The following is a 19,624-nucleotide window of genomic DNA, read 5'->3' as shown; positions in this document are numbered from 1 at the left end:
CGTGTGTAGGTGTTGTTGTCTTACTTTTGTTCTTGCTTTGGCACCGGCTATGTCAACTAGCCCTTAACTTTGTCGTTAGTTAGTCTACAGTTTGCGTGGGATTCTGTTATTCATATTGGTTTTCGTGTAAATGATTATCGCCTTACGAAATGCGTTGGTCATTTGTTCCTGTTCTTCAATTTGTGCTGTCTGTTTATCAGTTGTCCTTCCAAATTTCTCTTCCTTCTGAAATTTATCTAACGAGATTTGTAATAATTACAAAATAAAATAAATAAATAAGTATAATTTTTTTAAATTTTGATATTAAAAGAAAGTCTCCAAAGAAAACTAACAGATTAAAGAGCTTGAAAGTCAAGTTAAGATAAAAATTCTCACATATCGTTAGGTTACATAAATATATACAAAAATTTAATAAATTTAGTTTGATCTTTCATTAATAATAAAATCACAAACGGTCAAAAGTAAGTGAAAATGTTTCTTTCATTTTTAAAATTATCATCGGTGATTTACATTACTTTTTGTTGATTGTATTGATCTCCAGGGCCCGCTGTTTTGAACCCATATGAATGATTCAAATTCAAATGATGAGTACGCAAAATGGTCTTTGATTGGTTTCTTTTTTAAATAAAACTTGATATAATTAAACAAAAATGTAGCACATACATACACAGCTTACGCTTGGATAAAAATTACAAAAAAAATTAAACACAAAACAGAAATGAAAAAAAATCATACATATACGACAAATTAAAAATTGTACACTACATCTCTTGCGATTCCGACGGTTGCAGCCAAATGTTTTAACATTTCTTCCTCTTTAAAACTATGTAACTCAATTATTGCATTGTGTTTGTGTGAGTGTATGAGTGTGTGCGATTTATAGTTAGTTTAGTTTAGGCCTAATATTAGGTATATGTTTATCAAGTATTTATATATATAATAATATAAAAAAGTAAACATTTAGCGCTTTTAGTTTGCTACAAAAATTTGCTCGTCTCGCTCACATACATATTTCAACTAACATTAGGTGTACAAAAAAATTGGAAGATATATAGTTTATATCAAATTGTGGCTAGCGTAAAAATACAATCAGTATTCCAGTATTCAGTGTTCGCCGATCGCTGATCCTTCGTTATCTTAGATATATATAAAATGTATAAATTGATGCGTGTTCGTTCTGTTTGGCGAGATTGCTGCATTCCCATTCGATAGATCGGTGTAGAGTATATATATCCAGTAGTATCCGGTGTAGTACACACATATATCCAATTATAATATCAAGCGTTGATCCTCCGCACTTTCCTCCTTAAGTAAATAATAATGTAGTTGCCACATGCTGGTTGGGTTGGGTTCCATTCGGTTGAGTTTCGTTGAGTTGAGTGGTTGGGATGGGCTGGAGTTTCTGGAGTTCCTGGGCTCTGGAATGGGCTTACATGCCCGACTCGGCAATGCCCTCGTCATCTGAAAGACATTCAAATAGGCTTCATTAGGGCTTTTTCCCAATTAGGTTGCTCATGCGGGGTTAGAAAATAACATCAACTGAAATATATACAGGTAGGCATGCAGGTAAACTCAATCAGGCAGTATACACAAGACATCTAAGAGATGTGGAGGCAGTGCATTTCATGACACACAAGGATTACTATCTTATATACACGAAAAATCCATGAAATGCACTGCTGACCACCTCGGGGATTTGCGAAAGTGTCTACAAACCCATGAACGGATTGGCATAGATGATGCCGCCGCCGCCAGCCTCGGAACCAACACCATTGTTTAAAACACCACCACCGTTAACACCGATTCCTCCGACAGCTCCTCCGGTAGCTCCTCCTCCTGCTGCTGCTCCAGCGGATGCCAATCCACCACCAGTTAATCTGGAGGCCTTGCAGAGCTTGGTGGTGGCATAGTCGCCATCGCCGACCAGCGTGGCTATGTCATCGTCGTCGCCGTTGCGCGTATTGCAACTGCTGCCCAGCAGCTGATCGTAGCAGCTCACGTCCGTGCTGATCACATCCACCTCGATGTCGTCGTCGTCCTTCTCCAAACTATTCCGATTGCTGCCGCCCAGCGAGGAGTGCAGCGCATGGGAGTCCTCGTAGCTCCCACCGCCGCTGTCGTCGTTGGCATTGTTCGACTTGGCATCAATGTGCGTCTCGAACTCGTCGTGCATATACAGCTCCTCATCGTCGTCCTCTTCCTCCTCCTCCTCCTCCTCCTCGAGATCCTCCTCCAGTTCGTGTGGCACCAGCTCACCATCCTCGCCCACCTCCACCCCGAGTTCCACCTCCAGAAGCGAACGGCGGCGCGTGAAGACCTCGTCCTCTTGGTGATTCTGTGGCAATATCATCACATCCTCCTCGGCGAAACTCAGTCGGACATTGGCGCGACTGGCTCGATTGCTGCCGGTACCAGAAACAGCTGGAGCTGCACCATTCGAATTGGCCGACGATCCATTGGATCCATTGATGTACTCATGACTGAGACTGTTCTTGATATCACAGGACGACGAGCTGAACGTGATCAGCTGGGATTTGCGTCTATGCTGGAGCGTATTGTAGCCATTGACGGCGGATATGGTGGTCATGGTGTGGGCTCCCTGGATGGGCTGCTGCTGTAGCTGCTGCTGCTGTTGCTCCAGGACATCGATGTTGCCGCCCTTGCTGTCCTTGCAGATCATCGAGCTGGGCTTGTTGTCAACCAGGACGATAACCACCGAATTGTTGTTATCACTCTGGTTGACAACCGAATGTCATCTATCCGGCGCTTCCACATTGTTAATGCCGCCCCCTGCGCCAACGAAGGAGCTCATCGATGTGGTGGGCGGCATGTGATTGTGGTGGCCAGTGAAGCTACTGGTCAGCGGCTGCTGGTCATCGTGCAGTATCGCCGCATTCTCATCGTCAATGGCCTCCGCCTCGGCCTGCTGGAGGTCGTGGTGCGACAAATGACCCTCGATGGTGGCCACCACATCGCCGTTCTCGTCCAGCTGCACTTGTTGGCCTGCGGCGTTTGCATTGTTTTTTTTTTGGGTAAATGAAGGAAAATGATTTTGCTCAAAGTTAGTTAGTCACCCATCACCAGAATGGAAAATTGGAAACATAAAGCTTAAGTCTAGTAAGGAAGAACTAAAAAATAGAAACAGCTGGCTGCAAGACCCACAATGTCCTGGGTTTTTACTTTTCTTTTTTCTTTTTTTTTTATGTTAGTCAGTGTGCGAGCGAACGGTTTGTTGTTGGCTGGGGGGAAACTTAAGAGACATCCCTGGCCAAAGACCTACCTTCGTAGCCCTCGTTGTCGTGCATCTCGCGAGCGGGACCCACGATGTTCTCCTTGCCCTCGAGCACCGCCAGCAGGCACTGGTGGATGCAGATGTACTGCTGCTCCGTCTGCACCATCCAAACGCGCTCTAAAATGGGAAATATATATTAGAATAAATTCTGGTTCAAAAAAAGTACTGAACACTGTTTGTAAAAGGTGCAGTGGCTGCCTTTAATTATTAAAAAAAATAATATTAATTACTGATGAAGCCTTTAATTTAATTAGGTCTGTTTAAATATGAGTTAAAAATGTATATATATTTTTATAGCAGCGGCTGTATCGTTTACAACCATTATTTAAATAAATGCTCGTTGTAAACGGCACAGCGGTTGCCTCAAAATAATTGTAAAATATTTAAAATATTCAAAAATAATTAGAAAAATAAATATTTATATAAAAAATATAATTTCCTTATTTTCTTTTAATCTTCATAAAACAGCCGCTGTATCGTGTACAGCCATTTCTTTTAGTTTCTCCCAATTATTTACCCTTGCGCATGGCATACACTATGCCGAAGATGTCCACATAGTCGGACGTGTTAATCTGCTGCAGGATGCGATCCAAAGTGATGAAGGTGCCCGACCTTCCCACTCCGGCGCTGCAGTGGACCACAATGGGTCGCTGCTCGGCCCCGATGCGATCGCGGAAGGCGCGCACGAAGCGGACGAGGGTCTGCGGCGGATTGGGCACCCCAAAGTCCGGCCAGGTGGTGAAATGGAAGTGCCGCAGGATGCGCTGTTCGCTGCCCTAAGGATCAGAGATTGAGATATTCAAGTTATGCCACAGATATTCCTATTCAAAGCACCTACCCTGCACAGCATAAACTCGGTCATCACCCAGTCGGCGTAGTGGCTGTCGTTGAGAATCTGCACCTTGATGTCGCCGTAGAAGACGGGCACCGTGTCATTGGGCCAGTACTGGTCGCACTTCTCGCGTCCCTTCTCGAAGCACCGGGTCAGCATGACGATGGCCCGCGAGTTGCTCTCCCAGCACATCCGCCAGAAGTCGTCGCGCGTCGAGTGCAGCGGTCCCTGGGTGACGATGAACTCCCGCGGCGAATTGTGCCCGGGCACATAGTTGGCATTGATGTAGTCGCTGCCCTCGTCATCGTCCACAGGCTGGAGCTTGAAGCGCGAGTGGTCGTAGGGCAGGATGTTGGTGAACCGGTTCTTCGGCCGATTGCAGGGCAGGTCGGCAAAGGTGCACGGCTGATCGCGGCCCACGTGCTTCAGCTCCTCGAACTCCTCGCTGAAACGGAAGTCCGAGTCGGCGGACATCAGGCGGTAGTGCTCCGCAAAGTTCTTGATCAGTATCGGGCGATTCTGCTCGATCACACTGTCCGGCAGCGACATATTGTCATTGGCCCGCGAATCCTTGGTGGTCTTGCGGCAATTGTTGCGTCGCCGCTTGTAGAACAGCAGGGTGACCAGGAGCACCAGGATGATGGTCAGCGGCACTGTGATGGCCACGATCAGGGAGGTGTTGTCTTGATCTGTGGACGGTAGGTGGGCGTTATTAATAACGGTAAAAGTAAATGGAAAATTAAAATATTAAAAAAAAAAGAAATAAATATTAAATATCTACTAATTTTAAATAAATCAAATCTTTCAACTAAATCATTTATAGAAACATTTAAAATAATATTTAATGTAAATATAATAGTTTAAATATTACAAATTATAATATTTAAAAAAAAAATATTTTTTTTAATTATCTACTAATTTTAAATACATTAAATATTTCAACTAAATCATTTATAAAAAAACTTAAGATAATATTTAATGTAAATATAATATTTTAAATATTACAAACGTCTTTTATCTTTGAACTGTATAATTTAGAAAGAAACAAAAAATAAACATAATATTATATTTAATAATGTATGGGTATAAATCAAAGTCTTTTCTCTTTAAACTAAATATATTACAAGCAAACTAAAAAAATAGTCCATTTAAATATAATATTATTATTTATCTTTAAACTAAATCATTTATAAGAAAATGCCAAATAATATAGAAAACTTTAAGGACAAAACTTTAGTCATCGCTTACCCGGTGAGCTTAGCATTTCTATATAACAGAATATGCAAGGTAAGACATAGATAGAATGAAATTTATAATATAAGTAGGGTTTGTATTATACTATAGTTATGGCTATAAGGAAGTTCGCTATTTATCTCTTAATAAATATTAATAAAATAAATATTAATATTACTCAATTCCGATTAGGTTTACTACCCACTTACCCGTCTGAATGGGAAAACTGTAGGCGGTGTCCGTGAACTTGTCCGCTCCGGTGAACGCTCGCACCTTCACGCGGTAGGTGGTGCCCGACTTCAGTGGTCCGTTGCAGTAGCCAATCTTGTGGTTGTCACAGTTCTCGGTGCCGATGGTAAAGTCCTCCACCGACTGGTTCTCGAACGGATAGTACGGATCGATGGCCTGGTAGGGCAGCCAGACGCTATACGACTGCACGTCCAGCCAGCTGGGCATCTCCAGGCCGGAGGCATTCTTGGCATCGTCCTCCGCCACAATGATCGTGTACATGCGCACCTGGCCGTTCTGATCGGAGAAGTAGTTCTTCCGGAAGCGAATCTGGATGGTCGACGAGCTGCGATAGACCTCGGTGGGCACCACCTGGGTGGCGGGACGTGGTGGCGCCAATATCGGCATCGTCTGTCGATATTCCCGCTCCGGTCCAAAACCGATGGCCGTTTTGGCCTGAATCTTGAACACATACGTTTCGCCGGGCTTCAGGTTTTTGATCACCCCAAACGCCTCCTCCGACTCAAAGTCCTGCATTCCGGCGTCCGTGAGATTGTTGATATTCGTATAGGCTATCGAGAATTGGCGAATCACGCCATTCGCCTCACTGGAGGGCAGCGACCACTCGAAATTAATCTCGCTGGGCTGAACATCGGTGGGATGGAAACGCTCCACTCGACCCGGAACCGCCTCGTTTGTGGTGAAGCTGGCCGACAGGGGTGAGCTGCTCCGGAGAACCGAGGATTCGGTGCCGGAACGAACGACCACGGTGAAGGTGTAGTTCCTGTGGGGTCGCAGATCGCTGATGGTTATCTCATTCCGGATGGTCATGTTCTGGGCCAACAAATTGTCCGCTGTCAGGTAGGCAATATCAAAGTCATTGTACTCGCCCTTCGGCAGATCCCAGCGCAGTGAGATCTCCGTATCCGTGATATTCGTGGCATGCAGCTGGGTAATGGGCTCCGGATAGAGGCGATCCTGGCGCTGAATCGGCAGGCTGGCCACTCCGCCGCTGACCGTCCACACGGTGATGTTGTACAGACGTCCGGGCACCAGACCCGTGAAGGTCACCTTGCGATCCGTGTCGTTGGCCAGCTTCTCCTTGTCCCGGATCTCGGCGTCGCCCAGGGAGAAGCGGTAGATATCGAACTTGGACGACGACTGCGGCGTGGGCGTGTAGCTCAGGGTGATCGTGTCCCGCTCGTCCTCCTTCTCGCCATTGGCCACCACCACGTCCGACTGGATGAGCGGCATGGTGCGCGGATAGAGGCTGGTGATGCCCGACAGGATGCCATAGGAGGTCGTCTGGATGTCGAACTTGTACTGCACCCCGGGCATCAGTTCGCCGATCAGCACTCTCACCGTCGACAAATCGTCGGCTGTTTTGTGGATGACACACAGAAGCAGAACGGGGAAGGGTTAGAGTTACAGAACAGAATAGGAGAAGCTCCAGAAGATTGCAGTTGAAGGGGAAACCGATTGGCCATCACAACAGGAATCGAGAGAAGATTTCATGAGTGGGGAAATTTCCAGGAAAATTATATAGTTATATAGGAAAAATATATATATAGACCAAGCGTGCCAGAAAAATGATATAGCAATAATCAAGTTATAGGAAATACTAGAAATTCTCGATATACCAAATATATACTAGAATTTGTTGTAAAGTAAGAATATAGATAGAAAAAGAGTTCCAGGAAAATTATATAGTTATAATAATATTTTAGGAAATACGAAAAATACTAGATATACCAGATATACTAGAATTTGTTGCAAAGGAAAAATATATATAGAAATACTATATATACCAGGTACATTGGAATTTGTTGTAAAGAAAAAATATAGATAAAGAAAGAGTTCCAGGAAAGTCATATAGTTTTAATCATGTATTAGGAAATTCCAGAAATACCAGAAATACTAGATATACCAGATATACTAGTATTTGTTGAATAGAAAGATAAAATTTTATTAAAGATTGATTTAAAGTAGAGGAAAGTATTTCCAAAATAGGGAATCTCCTTATAACAGGGATAATTAATTTACAAAATTGGAAAATGGAGTTCAGAGTTTCAGAAATCAAGTTAGAAAAGTCCGAAAACTAAAGGATCAGTTAAGTTATATATAGGATAAATAGCAGTTTCAGACAGAGGGATGTGAGAATGGTTCCGGTTTATATTCAGGCTCCATCAATCCATCGATCGATCGTTCGATCGCAAACTCACCCGACTTGTTCTCGGAGACATTCTTGGTCTGCACACGACCGGGATTATCGCTGGGCCACCACTTAAGGATGTACGACTCCACCCGACCCTCCGGCTTGGGCCACTCCAACGTGATGTTCCGTGAGTCAACTAGCTGAATGATATTCGACACCGGATTCGGCGGCACCGTCGTGTTCACCTCCTGCGGCACGGGACTCTCGACGCCAAAGCTCACCGTGTTCACCTGGATGGTGTACTTCTCGCCCTTGGTCATATCGGTGATGTCCGCCTCCGTCGATCGGACGCTGGGCAGGCGCACCCATTGCTGTTCGCTGTCCGTTCGATAGCGAATCGAGTATTCGGTGAACTCACCGCTTTCCGGCGGCGACCAGTGGACCAGAACCGAGTTGCTGCGCACCGTCTCGATGGTCATGTTGCGTGGCGGATTGGGATCTGGATAGGATGATTTCCAATTGATTAAAAATCTTTAAGATAGTTAAAGATCATAGAGTCACTTACAAACTGCCTGGAAGTAGGCATGCGGTTCACTTCGCAAATCGTGGCTAACCGCAAAGACCTTCAGTTCATATCCAGCTCCCGGCTGCAGATTCTTGATCACCAGTCGCGATTCCTTGGTCTTCTGGGTGCGCAAATCGCTGGTTCCGTTGCGTGAGTACAACACCTCGTATTGCTCCTGTTTCGAGTTCACGTCGCTCTTCCAACTGATATTCAGGCCCATCCGTATGCTCTTCAGGTCCTCGATGATGGGCGACGAGGGGCGGGTGACCACGAAGATGCTGGTCTCGTTCGATTCCATCTTCTTGGAGACCGCCTGCACGGATAGCGAGTAGTTGCGGCCCGGCAGAAGGCTCTCCAGCGTGAATCGAGTTCGGTCTGTGGTCAGGGTGCTGGTGTCTCCATTGAATGTCTCCAACTCATGGTAGCTGTGGCAAAAATAGGTGATAATTAATAATAATAATATTTCTGCGGTTAAGTTCGGGTTATCTTAACTAACAGTTAATGGAAGATTAGGAATTTATTCTACAAAATCATTGTATATAACCCCACAAAACTGGATTTAAGCTCAATTTTCTTTTCTCCCGGTTAAATATAACCTAAGGTTATACATTTTTGGATATACATGAACATTTTTTGAGCTTTACTTTATTTTATTTAAGTATTATACAAAGTATTAGCTGTGGCAAAAATAAGTGATAATTAATAATAATAATATTCCTCCGGTTAAGTTCGGGTTATCTTAACTAACACTTAACGGGAGATTAGAAATTAATTTACTTTAACTTATTTACTTTGACTTTAAAAAACTGAATTAAAGCTCAATTTACTCTTCCTCTGGTTAAAATAACCTAAGGTTATAAACATTTAGCTTAAAATAACAATTTCTTTGAGCTTTCCTTTATTTTATTTAAATGTAATACTAAGTATGTTAAGATTAATGTAATCTGGCTATGAAAGGCTCAATTTTTAATGTGAATAAGGTTAAACCTAAGGTTAAAATACTCACACTATGCGGTACTCATCCTGCGTGCTCGCCGGATCCGCCTCCCAGGTGATGACCATGGTGTTAGTCTTGTCATCGTTGATGCTCCTCAGGTTGCGAACGGGCAGGGGTCGCAGGGTCACATCGCCGGTGGCTGGCCACGAGGTGACCTTGCCGGAGACCGTCTTCACGATCACATTGAACGTCTTGCCCGGCTCGGCGATGTCGCGAAAGTCGAAGAAGGCCACCGGCTCGTTGCTCCGCGGCACGGTGGACTGCCTGCGGGTGGTGGCCACCGAAACCTGATATTTGTCGAACTCGGAGACGCCCTTGGGCGCCTCCCAAAGCACCCGGAACGAATTGGAGGTGATGAAATCCCTATCGAAGGTCACGTTCAAGGGTCGCAGCGGCACCGTTCGATATTGTGCCGTCGTCGGCAGCGAGATCTCGTCCTCGGACATCGTCTGCACGGATATATTGTAGGCCCTGCCGGGCACCAGACCCTTGAAGGCCGCCTGCGCCGGACCGGGCGGCTCGCCCTCCTTCTCCACATACAGAACACTGTCGTTGGCGTCCGGCGGCTCGATGGACACCTTGTAGTGCGTGTAAATGCCCGCCGGATACGGCGGTTGCCACAGGACCAGCAGCGTCGTCTCATTACGGAACCAGACGATGAATTTCCCCGGAGTGTTGGGCTCTGCGGATTGCGAATTGCGGATGGCAGATGGCAAATGGAGAAGTTGCTTTGCGTTAGTTGTGGTCGCAATATCGCAATATTTCGGGGTCGGGAGTTTCAGTGCTTTTGGGGGGGAGGAGTTTTGGGGTTACGGGCCAGAGTTATGGGGTCTTTTGCCACAGGAAGTGTGTGTGTTAGTGTGTGCTAGTTAGAGAATCTTTTCTGCACAGTGGTTGTCAATCAAGTAAATTCCAACACCAAATGGATTAAGAATTTAAATAAATTTTATGATTAAGAAAAAATAAGGGTTACATGTTCTTCTACCATTCGATTTTTAAAAAATAATATATAAATTTTTTTTTTTTTTTTAATTAAAATTATTAGAAAAAAAAAAGTTTTCAAGTATTCAAAAAAATATTAGAAAAGCCAAATTATTTATTTCACTTAAAGTTTCTGAGTACCTATGTTTAATAATAATAAAATTAAGCCATATGAAAGAGGCATTCAATATATTATAATAATAACTACAACTGAAAAAGGCGTAATTTTTTTTATTAAAATAACCACAAGCCTTTTTAGTACAATTATTCCGAATTAAAGTTCCTAAGCGCCAACATGCGTTTTATTTACAAAGTGACCACTGTTATGTGTGTTTCGGTTGCTTTGCTGCGGCTGGACATGCACATTGTTTGGGAAAACTGTGAGAAAAGTGTGGGAAAAAGGGGAAAAGCCTCCTCCATATCTGGGTGGAGAGAAAGTGCACTGCGGTTGGCAATTGTCGGATCAAAAATGAATTTTTGGAATGCAATTTTGGGCTGTAGCCTGTGCAAAGGAGGTGCTTTTGAGGTCAGTTTGGATGCTAGGTAAACAGAGAAAAATATTTTAGCAATGAACTTTTTTTTACTGGTTTTTACTCATGATGATATTTTATTTTTCTCTGTTAACCTAACCAGTTTCTAAGCAAAATTACTACAATTTGGTTGGGTTTTTCGATGGGAAGACTAGCTTAAGTATTACCTCTTAGGATCTTAATGTCCAGCAATTCTTTATGCCGCGTCCTTCGACCTTTGTTGTTAGTTTTAAGTCGTATTTTGCGAGAGAGTGTGTGTTTTTTGTTTGTTTTTTTTTGTTTTTTTAGTTACAATGAAAACGGGAGACAAAGAAGTTAATCAAGTTTAGTTACCATCACCGAGTAGAACAAATAATTTAAAGATCTAATGATTCGGATTATGTGGGTAGTTTATTTTGGATGGACACCGAGGGACTCACTTGTGGTGAAATTGCGACTGGTGTAGGCCACCGACTCCTTGCCATCGTAGATGGTATAGGCCTGCACCTGGTAGGTGGCTCCCGGGGTCAGCTCCTTGACGCTGTGCTGGAATGTGTTGTCGTTGACCTGGAAGGTGCGGTTGTAGCTGCTCGAGGCCTCCGACAGGCCCAGCACCTTGATCTTGAAGGCCGTGTAGCTGCCCTGGGTGGGCGGGGACCACAGGATGATGGCGTTCTTGCCGCTCCGCACCTGGACAGAGAGGTTCGACGGCGGATCGGGAGCTGAAAAAGGGATAGAAATAATTTTTATCAATATAAAATTAAGAATATGTAGTACAAAAAATTTATAGCAGAAATAAAAATAAATATTTAATATTTAAACCTGTTTGTAATATTTTTAATAACAGATATATCAGCTCCCAAAAAAGACTCAAAACCCTAAAAGAATTTGGAAAGATAATAAAAAAATGTATGATGGCTAAATAATTTTTCTTAAATAAAAAATTGTATAAATTAAATAAAAGGGGCATTTGTATCTTAAATTCCGTATTTCCATTAGATGCTTTCTTTTCAAAGTGAGAAGAAGCCCTTGAGAAGCATTTTGAACCCTATTCAAAATAGTTAGAAATTAGAGATTAAAGATTAAAAGCTGATGATACTTGGCCTTGTCCGCGAAATGGCTTCCATCTAATTGCCTTTTCCTGTTGCGAGTTAAAGCAAAAAAAAAAAAAAAAAGGAAACGAAACATGCAATCGAAGAAACCAAATACGAGTTGCAAGTGCAAATCGCTAATTGCAGTTCGATATTTCCCATTTTCCCCCACCCTTTTTCCAACCCTCCCCCACCCCCTCGTCAAATGTTTGTAAGCTGGCTAATGAGCAAATCGCACTAAGTAACGAAATCAATCAGACAAACGAACAAGAACAGGAAAGCGGATAAGGGGGAAGTACTTACAACATGGACGAAAGTTGGCTGATTGGAGTTTGGGAGCTTGGGGAGTGTCTACACTCAAAAAAAAAATGTATTGTCTAAACATTAGAAAAGTTTTTTTTGTTATGATTATTTCTCTCTAAATAATTATAAGAAACTGTAGCCAATATTTTTTATTAATTTTTATTTTAATATTTAATAATAATAAAACAAATTCAAAAGACAGAAATAGATACAAAATATATTATTTTTTTTTTTTTTTGCTAAGCTTCTCTGATATTTTCCCAACTGCACAGAGGGTGAAACTTTGACCAACACCTGCGAAAGTGCGACCAAAGAGGGGTTCTTATAAAGGGGGTTGGAGTGAAAGAGAAGAAGAGGGCGTTGAGAGCCCGTCTTTGCCTATAAATTACCCAAGGGTCTCGTTTTTGGGGTAAGTGGGGAAAAGTTATTAGAGAAGGGAAAAGAGAAAGAGGAAAGAAAAAGCGTTAACTGTTTGTAATATTTGTTGGTTTTACTGTTTGCAATAATGATAAAAATGCAGTTATGTTATTAGAGCCAACGCATTGTCAAGAAATTCCGCAAAAAACACTCTTCCCCTTTTTATCTTTTCTGCTGTTTTTTTCACAATAAAAACAAAGCTGGTCAACTGAAGAAAGTGTACAAAAATTTCAAGTTATCGCCCGACGATCGACAAAAATAGCAAAAGCAACATAAAGACTGGGGTAAAGACAAAACACAAAACAAAACCAGTCACAGTAACTACTTTTACTAAAAACATGCAGAGGTTGTGGGTGAAAGGGAGACAACAATAGATATAGATTAGCGATCTGTTAAAAGATACATAAATATATATGTATATATGTAGGGCACTGTGCCCCTAGTCTTTGAATACAGATCCGGAAAGAAAGGATTTTTCTTTTTGTTTTTTTGCTGTAACTTGGCCAAAAATGGTCCTACACCAAAAATACTTACAGTTTTGAACAGATAACAAAAATATAAATAAATCCATAACACTTTCCGTGTGATTTTGGAAAAATTAAATTTTCGCCAATTTTTAATTTTTTTATAAGGGGATACCTCATGATTTTTTGCGAAAAATTAAAAATCAATAAAATGTCAAGGTTTAAATGCCAATCGTTAGGAAACTTAATAACGAGTTCAGAAAGGTATGACAATCCATATTTGGATCAATATTTCCATTGTAACGGTCAAGAAACGAGTTATTTGTTGTGGAAATACACCGAAAATATACCCAGTCAACTCTGCGTATGAGTAATATTTCCAAACTATCCAAACTTTTTTCTTAAACATTTGCTTGTGAGTTTCTAAACATACTATAGAACAAAAAAAAATAAACACGACGACTAAGCTATACAAGAAATAAGTTTAAAATGAAATAAATGGATTCAGCCAACTCTGCGTATGAGTAATATATGCTGGTTATATCAACAAGAACCGTTTATTTTCCTAACTTAAACTTAATATATTTTTTTTCGATTACCACTCACCTGTTGTTATCGTCACCGTCCAGGTGAGCCAATCGTGGTGCGTGAAGTTCGTGTAGTACAGCCAGAAGTTGTATTTGGTGCCGGGCAGGGCGCGTGAGAATTGGATCTCATCGCCGATTTCCCGGGAGGCAATCGTCGTGTTGGGCTCCGGATAGCCGAAGGGCGGACTGTAGTCCAACCGATAGGAGGCCCCATCGTCCAGGCCGGGATTGTTGGGTATGCTTATGGCTAGATCTGCACATCGAACGTCCTGCAAATGAAGGAGGAATGGGATTGGAGATAAGATATTGTAAAATATATAAATTGGTATTTATTTTGAACATTTATTAGTTGATATACTTTACTTAATTAATTATTAGTTCGAACTATTGGAAAGCTTAAATTATAATAATATATCTCCTTCCCATTTATAACTTTTATTATTTAATAATATTCCATTCGACCATTATCCCTTTTTTTTTACTTCTCTGCTACGTTTTTCCATTTAAAGTTTATTCTCCGTCATTTTCAGTTATCACAAAAAGTGCAATGACATTACAGCAACAATACCTGCAGCAAAAGCAACAAGGACAACAACAGCGAAACAAACAAAAAGTAACGCGAGTGACAATTAAATGGCACATGATGATGATGAGGATGATGGCGATGCAGATAGTGATGGAGCTACCGATGCAGATGCAGATACAGATAGAGACAGCATGAGTGGGTGTTGATTGCAGCCAGGTTTGTTGTCCTTCTTGCTCGGCCCATTTGCACAGAGAGAAAAAATGTAAAAGATGTGCTTTTTATAAATATCAAAAATCAAAAACTCCCTGATAATTGAAAATCATAATTATTCGTTGATCAAAACGATTTTTAAAAGGTATTTGATATTTAAAATTTTTAAAATTAATATACCTACTTAAAATAAATATATATATATTTTGTTATATATTTTAAATATCTTAATTTATTTGCTTTGCAACTGTACGTTTTTTTTTTTAATTTTTCTAATTTTTTACAGTGTTACTGTCGGCGCTTCTGCCGCCGTCTGCTGGTGCCAGACGCCAAATATTAACACCGCAAACAATGAGCTCTGCTGGCGCCCACTGCCATTTCCATGCAAACCCTCTCGCAGGACTCGTCGATCCCCCTCGAAACTGGCGCGAAAATGAGGCAAACGAAAAAAAAATAAAGAGGGAATAATGGATTTGGCTAGCAAAAGGGACACAGATGCTGCCACACATCCCGACGGGCGGCAGACGGGAAAAATAAGAGGACTGCTGCACATTAAAGGATTAAAATGACGGAAATGCAGTCGCCGTCGGTGGAAATGTGACTTAATTCTAGACTGTATGCCCAGTAATGCTTGGCATTAAAACGAGACACTTGTTAGATAAAATATTTAAGAAACAAAAGCAAAATAAATCTCTAAATAAATAAAACTAAAAGAAAACCTAGACATTGAAATAAAGCTATTATTAATATTTCTCGATATTTAATATGCATCGATAATAACGAATCAATATTGTGTAAATATCTAAAATATCGATATTTTTAAGCACTACATTGAAATCTACATAGGAAACACGAAAAGAAACAAATACATTAGAAAAATGTAATTACCAAATAGAAGCATAAACAAATGAAATACCAAAAAATAATTTGTTTTTTTCAGCACTTTCCATTTGGTCCTTTCTTCCGTATAAAAAAGAACTATTAAAACCACTTTACCACCGTTATTACTATCCTCAATTGCTGTCCGCCTTTCGAATCACTCAATTTTAACGCTCAATTAGAGAAATGGAAATCAACGAAACCGAAACCCATGGTTATCCTCAATTTGAACCGAAACTATCAATTTCTCCGGGGTGGTTGTACAAACTTCTGTAATTTCATTTGGCAGCAATTCAATTCCATCAAATTGCAGGGCTTCCTTTTTGTTTTTGCAGGAGGCGTGACTGTTCAAATGTTTTCAAATGTGTTCAAATGGCCGCACAGAACGCAGAAAGTTCATAAAACAGAAAAAACGAGAGCAAGTTGACCATCAAACTGAAAGCGTTTTAGCACAAAAAAAAAGGGAAAAAGTATAATTCAAATATGCACACACACAAAATGACGTTCAACAAAAATGGCGTCGAGAAGCGAATAAAAATAAAGTTCCTCAACTTGTTGGCTTGATTGATGCCTTCGGCTGTCCCATAAAAAGCGCCATTTATGCCAAGTTTATGCGTGTTACTGGCCAAAACTTCATGAGTTACTTTATAACTTTTTTTTTTTTTTACTAATTTTACTTTATTTACTGAGAAATAGAGATGCTTTATTATTTAAATTTATAAAAAAATAAACCAGTAATATAATTTCATAAAGACTAAAATAGGTGTAAATATTTGTTAAATATAAAAAAAAATTTGAACTTGTATCTAAGTACTTTTAAATTACCATCGTAGGCGAAAAAAAGGTTGATTTGAATTAAAAAATTGAAATATTCACACCATTATTTTACAATGTTCTTAGTATTCAAATATTCTCAGGCTAATCGCGAATTTCAGGGACGCATAAACCAGTGGAACGTGCGAAAAATCAGCAGCCCATGCAAAACTTAACTCGGTGGCAGTTTTCACCCCACTTCAGTTGGCCATTTAGCAAAAAGCATTGTCAACCTGTTTGATTTGACAGCTATTTTTTCCTTTTATTCCCCCGTTTTTGCAGAGCAGCTTTAAAGCGAGCACTTAGTCGACCGTCCACCGTCCAGCTGTCCGCTCATCACACCATTCCAATTGCAATTCCGATTCCAATGCATATGGAATGGAGTTTGCCAATTACTGTCGTCACTCACTCAATCAATCAATCAAACAATCAATTATTTATTATTTATCCACCCCAGTCGGCTTACTTGCAATATTTTCACAACACGTTTTTCGCCAGAAAACAGAAAACTAAAATAAAGTAAGGTAAAAACACAAAAATAAATTCAATTGCAATTTGCGTTGCGCTTTCGCTTCGAAATCGAAATGAAATGTTGGCCAGCAGCAGCTCCAAAAACAGCTCCCCCCTTTTTTACCCCCTGAAAGCCCCCTGGTATTACCCCTTTTATTTATTTTTTCTTCTTTTTTTGGTGGGCGCCTAACTGTAACTCGCTTGCATAATTGAATACTTTTTGTTGAGCTTCTTGTTTTCCTTTCTTCATTTCGCTTTTTCAAGTTGTGCGTCTGTTACTGGCGTTTTCTTTTCTTTCTGGCCATTACATGAGTTCCACTGGCTGCCGTGGCCCATTAGTCATTAGCCAAGATAATGATGATGGTGTGAAACAGAGATGCTTTTTTTCTATAATTTTTTTTATAAAACTGTAAAATTTACAACCAAAGAAAGTTAATGCACCGTTCTGGTTAATTTAGCGGGATTTTTAAAGGTTTTATTGCATTATCTAAATGTATTTTTGTATTTTACCGGCTTTAACCAGTTGGGAATTATAGACCACATAGTGAGAAAAAAAAACCATTTGGCGGGAAAAACTCTAAGCTAGCATCACCAAAGTTAATGGTAACATTAATGATGATGATGGTAAATTTGTTGTTGATTATTAACGCATAGTGTGTCAGTCTGGTCACATTATGCAATTAAATATTCGCAGCGCATACTTCATTGAAGACGAGTATACACATAGATATAGATATAATGTTTACCCACACGGATTCGGATTTGTTGCGGTTTCGTTTCATTTAAATGCTCAATTTACACTTCGCATTATTCGCACATGAGTTTTCGCTGGCGCTTTTATTTGTTTTGCAATTGCTCGGGCACAAACCATTTGAGTTAATTTAACCACACCCAATTCACTCCTCCTCTCATTCCAATTCAACGCTTTGTGACTCACATTATTTGGGCTTAAGCCAAATGGCCAAAGCCAAAGCCACGTTTGTGCAGAAAACTTAAAAAAAAAAACAACAAATAATAACAATAATATAAAATTAATGGCAATTAACAATGAGCCGAAAACCTTCGATTTCGTTGCTTAGACCCTAAGCCAGACAAGGTCGTCTTGGCGGTTTCTAGTGGTTTTTATGGCCAAGGCTTCAAAACATCCGAGATTACCAAGGAGTTTTGTAGAAACGCACAAGCGTAACTCGGTTATTTGTCATATGAGTACATCAAATTTGGTGCGGTTTTAGTTTAGATATCGAAAAATAAATGATTCTATTTTATGATATTAAATATTTTATTTTAATTCATATACATTTCGGAAAAAAAGGTTTTTTTATAATATTTTGTATTTTGATTTAATTTCTTTACGTTTTAGAAAATGTAACTAAATATTTGAGGATTTTTCCAGCATTCAAATAGTATTTATTCCGCTGCTTTTCTGATTTCTCTGTGATTTGTTTGTGCGTGCTTTTTAGCCGTGAGCCACTAAAGAAACATGAACTTCAACTTTTGCCGTCGTTTTCGTTGTCGCTGTCGCAGCTGCTGATGCAGACCGACCGGCCAAGGCAAACAAAGGCCAAGAGCAAACAATCAAATAGACAAACAAATGCAAAGCAAACATTGCGAGCGGAGGAAGCAAACAAACAAACAAACGTTGCAAACAACAACGCAGCATCGAGCGAGTTTCATTTAAATAATTAAACACAGTAGCCAAAACGGTTAACGGTTAAGTTAACAAGTCCTAAACGGTTATAGCCGGAGTGTTTTTGGGTTCGGTTTAGGGCGGGAAATGGATGCTGCTGTTTTCAACCGGTTCATAGTTTAAGTTTGGGAAAATCAGATTGGTTTGGGATATTGGTCTTTAGTTAAATTCACAAGAAAGATTGATTAATTGATTGAAATATAAAAAAAAATTTGATTTAGTATTCAAAACCTAATTTCGAACCGGTTCACGAAGCAGACTCAAAAGTCTTATGATATGTGATGATATACTGTGACTTTGCATTCGTTTGTAGGTATGTGGAATATTTATTTTCTACCTATAAAAAGCTCATCTAACCCAGCCTAAAAATTTGGCCCAAATATTTTTTACTAACAATATGGTCGTAAAATTGCATTTCAAAGTCTCAGGAAAGATGTTCCCAAGAGTTCGAGGCTAGAATTTTTCCTTCAAACCGAAGCCCGTTAGACTGGGTGAGGGAGAGGGGGAAAAATAAAGCTAGAGATGGGAAATTACGAGCTCACAAGTTAAAAGTTCAACGTCATCTCAGGTGGGACAACCCATGAATAAAAGAAGTCCACAAGAAAGCCAAGACCATAGCCAAGCAACAATAAGTAGAACAATGGCAACATGAAGCACACAATGCCAGGCAACAACTGAATAAAGAAAAGCTGGACATTTTCCAGAGATAAGCGAGCCAAACAAAACAGAACAACTGGAGCACATTTTGTTATAGTGCTATACTTTTAAGGATAACTGCAGGTAAATACTCGTCCTCGAATTTATGTCCCCGGTCTATGCCACTCCTCTTTGCAATTCAGTTGGGAAAATACATTTAATGTTGTCTTTTCTTCTTATTTAGATGCCCACTTTAAAATGGTTATCTATCTGTTTATTCACTTAAACGCTGTCATGTTTTAAAGAAGATTGTATTTTATGAAATACAAGAAATGTTTGATATTTCAGAAACGTTTTATTAAGTCGTATATTTAATGACAATTAAAATTTAATGACCACACTTCACATTGCAAGGTCACACTGCGTGATTTGCATCACTCTTAATATTGCAAGGTCACACTAGCCGTTGTCGATCATAATTTATTCTTTGGTCAAGTACTTTCATTTTTGTTGGACATGAGTACTATAATTATTATTCGTTAAGAACATTTTAAGCCATTTATTATTCCGGTAACAGTGCGCACGAAAGTCGATGTTCTTGTTTCGGCCTGAACTGAACTATAGAACATATACTCATACCCCTTTCACGAATAACTGAGCACTTGACTTGTCTATGACTTGCATTGGTTGCTGGGCTACCTGACCAAAA

The 19,624-nt window shown here is 40.3% G+C and overlaps 1 protein-coding gene across 4 annotated transcripts in view; it reads right to left on the bottom strand.

Moving 5' to 3' along the window:
* Positions 1-598: 598 nt before the first annotated feature.
* The window catches only part of Ptp10D (Protein tyrosine phosphatase 10D), a 46,565-nt gene continuing 27,539 nt past the window's right edge, over positions 599-19,624 (bottom strand). The window contains exons 3-13 of one of the 4 annotated variants that reach the window (XM_044395510.2): positions 13,674-13,923; positions 11,233-11,514; positions 10,981-11,028; positions 9,312-9,984; positions 8,306-8,730; positions 7,808-8,239; positions 5,567-6,964; positions 4,131-4,813; positions 3,810-4,068; positions 3,281-3,409; positions 599-1,461 (exon numbers count right to left, since the gene is read on the bottom strand). In XM_044395510.2, the coding sequence (XP_044251445.1) occupies positions 1,430-1,461; positions 3,281-3,409; positions 3,810-4,068; positions 4,131-4,813; positions 5,567-6,964; positions 7,808-8,239; positions 8,306-8,730; positions 9,312-9,984; positions 10,981-11,028; positions 11,233-11,514; positions 13,674-13,923 (4,611 nt within the window). In that variant the 3' untranslated portion in view covers positions 599-1,429. Of the gene's footprint in view, positions 1,462-2,618; positions 3,004-3,280; positions 3,410-3,809; positions 4,069-4,130; positions 4,814-5,566; positions 6,965-7,807; positions 8,240-8,305; positions 8,731-9,311; positions 9,985-10,980; positions 11,029-11,232; positions 11,515-13,673; positions 13,924-19,624 lie in introns of those variants that run through there. The other 3 variants (XM_044395506.2, XM_017160481.3, XM_017160479.3) reach the window with 3 other exon arrangements.

This window comes from Drosophila takahashii, chromosome X (assembly GCF_030179915.1).
Source record: "Drosophila takahashii strain IR98-3 E-12201 chromosome X, DtakHiC1v2, whole genome shotgun sequence".
Lineage (NCBI taxonomy): Eukaryota > Metazoa > Arthropoda > Insecta > Diptera > Drosophilidae > Drosophila > Drosophila takahashii.
This window is presented reverse-complemented; position numbering and strand designations above follow the sequence as displayed.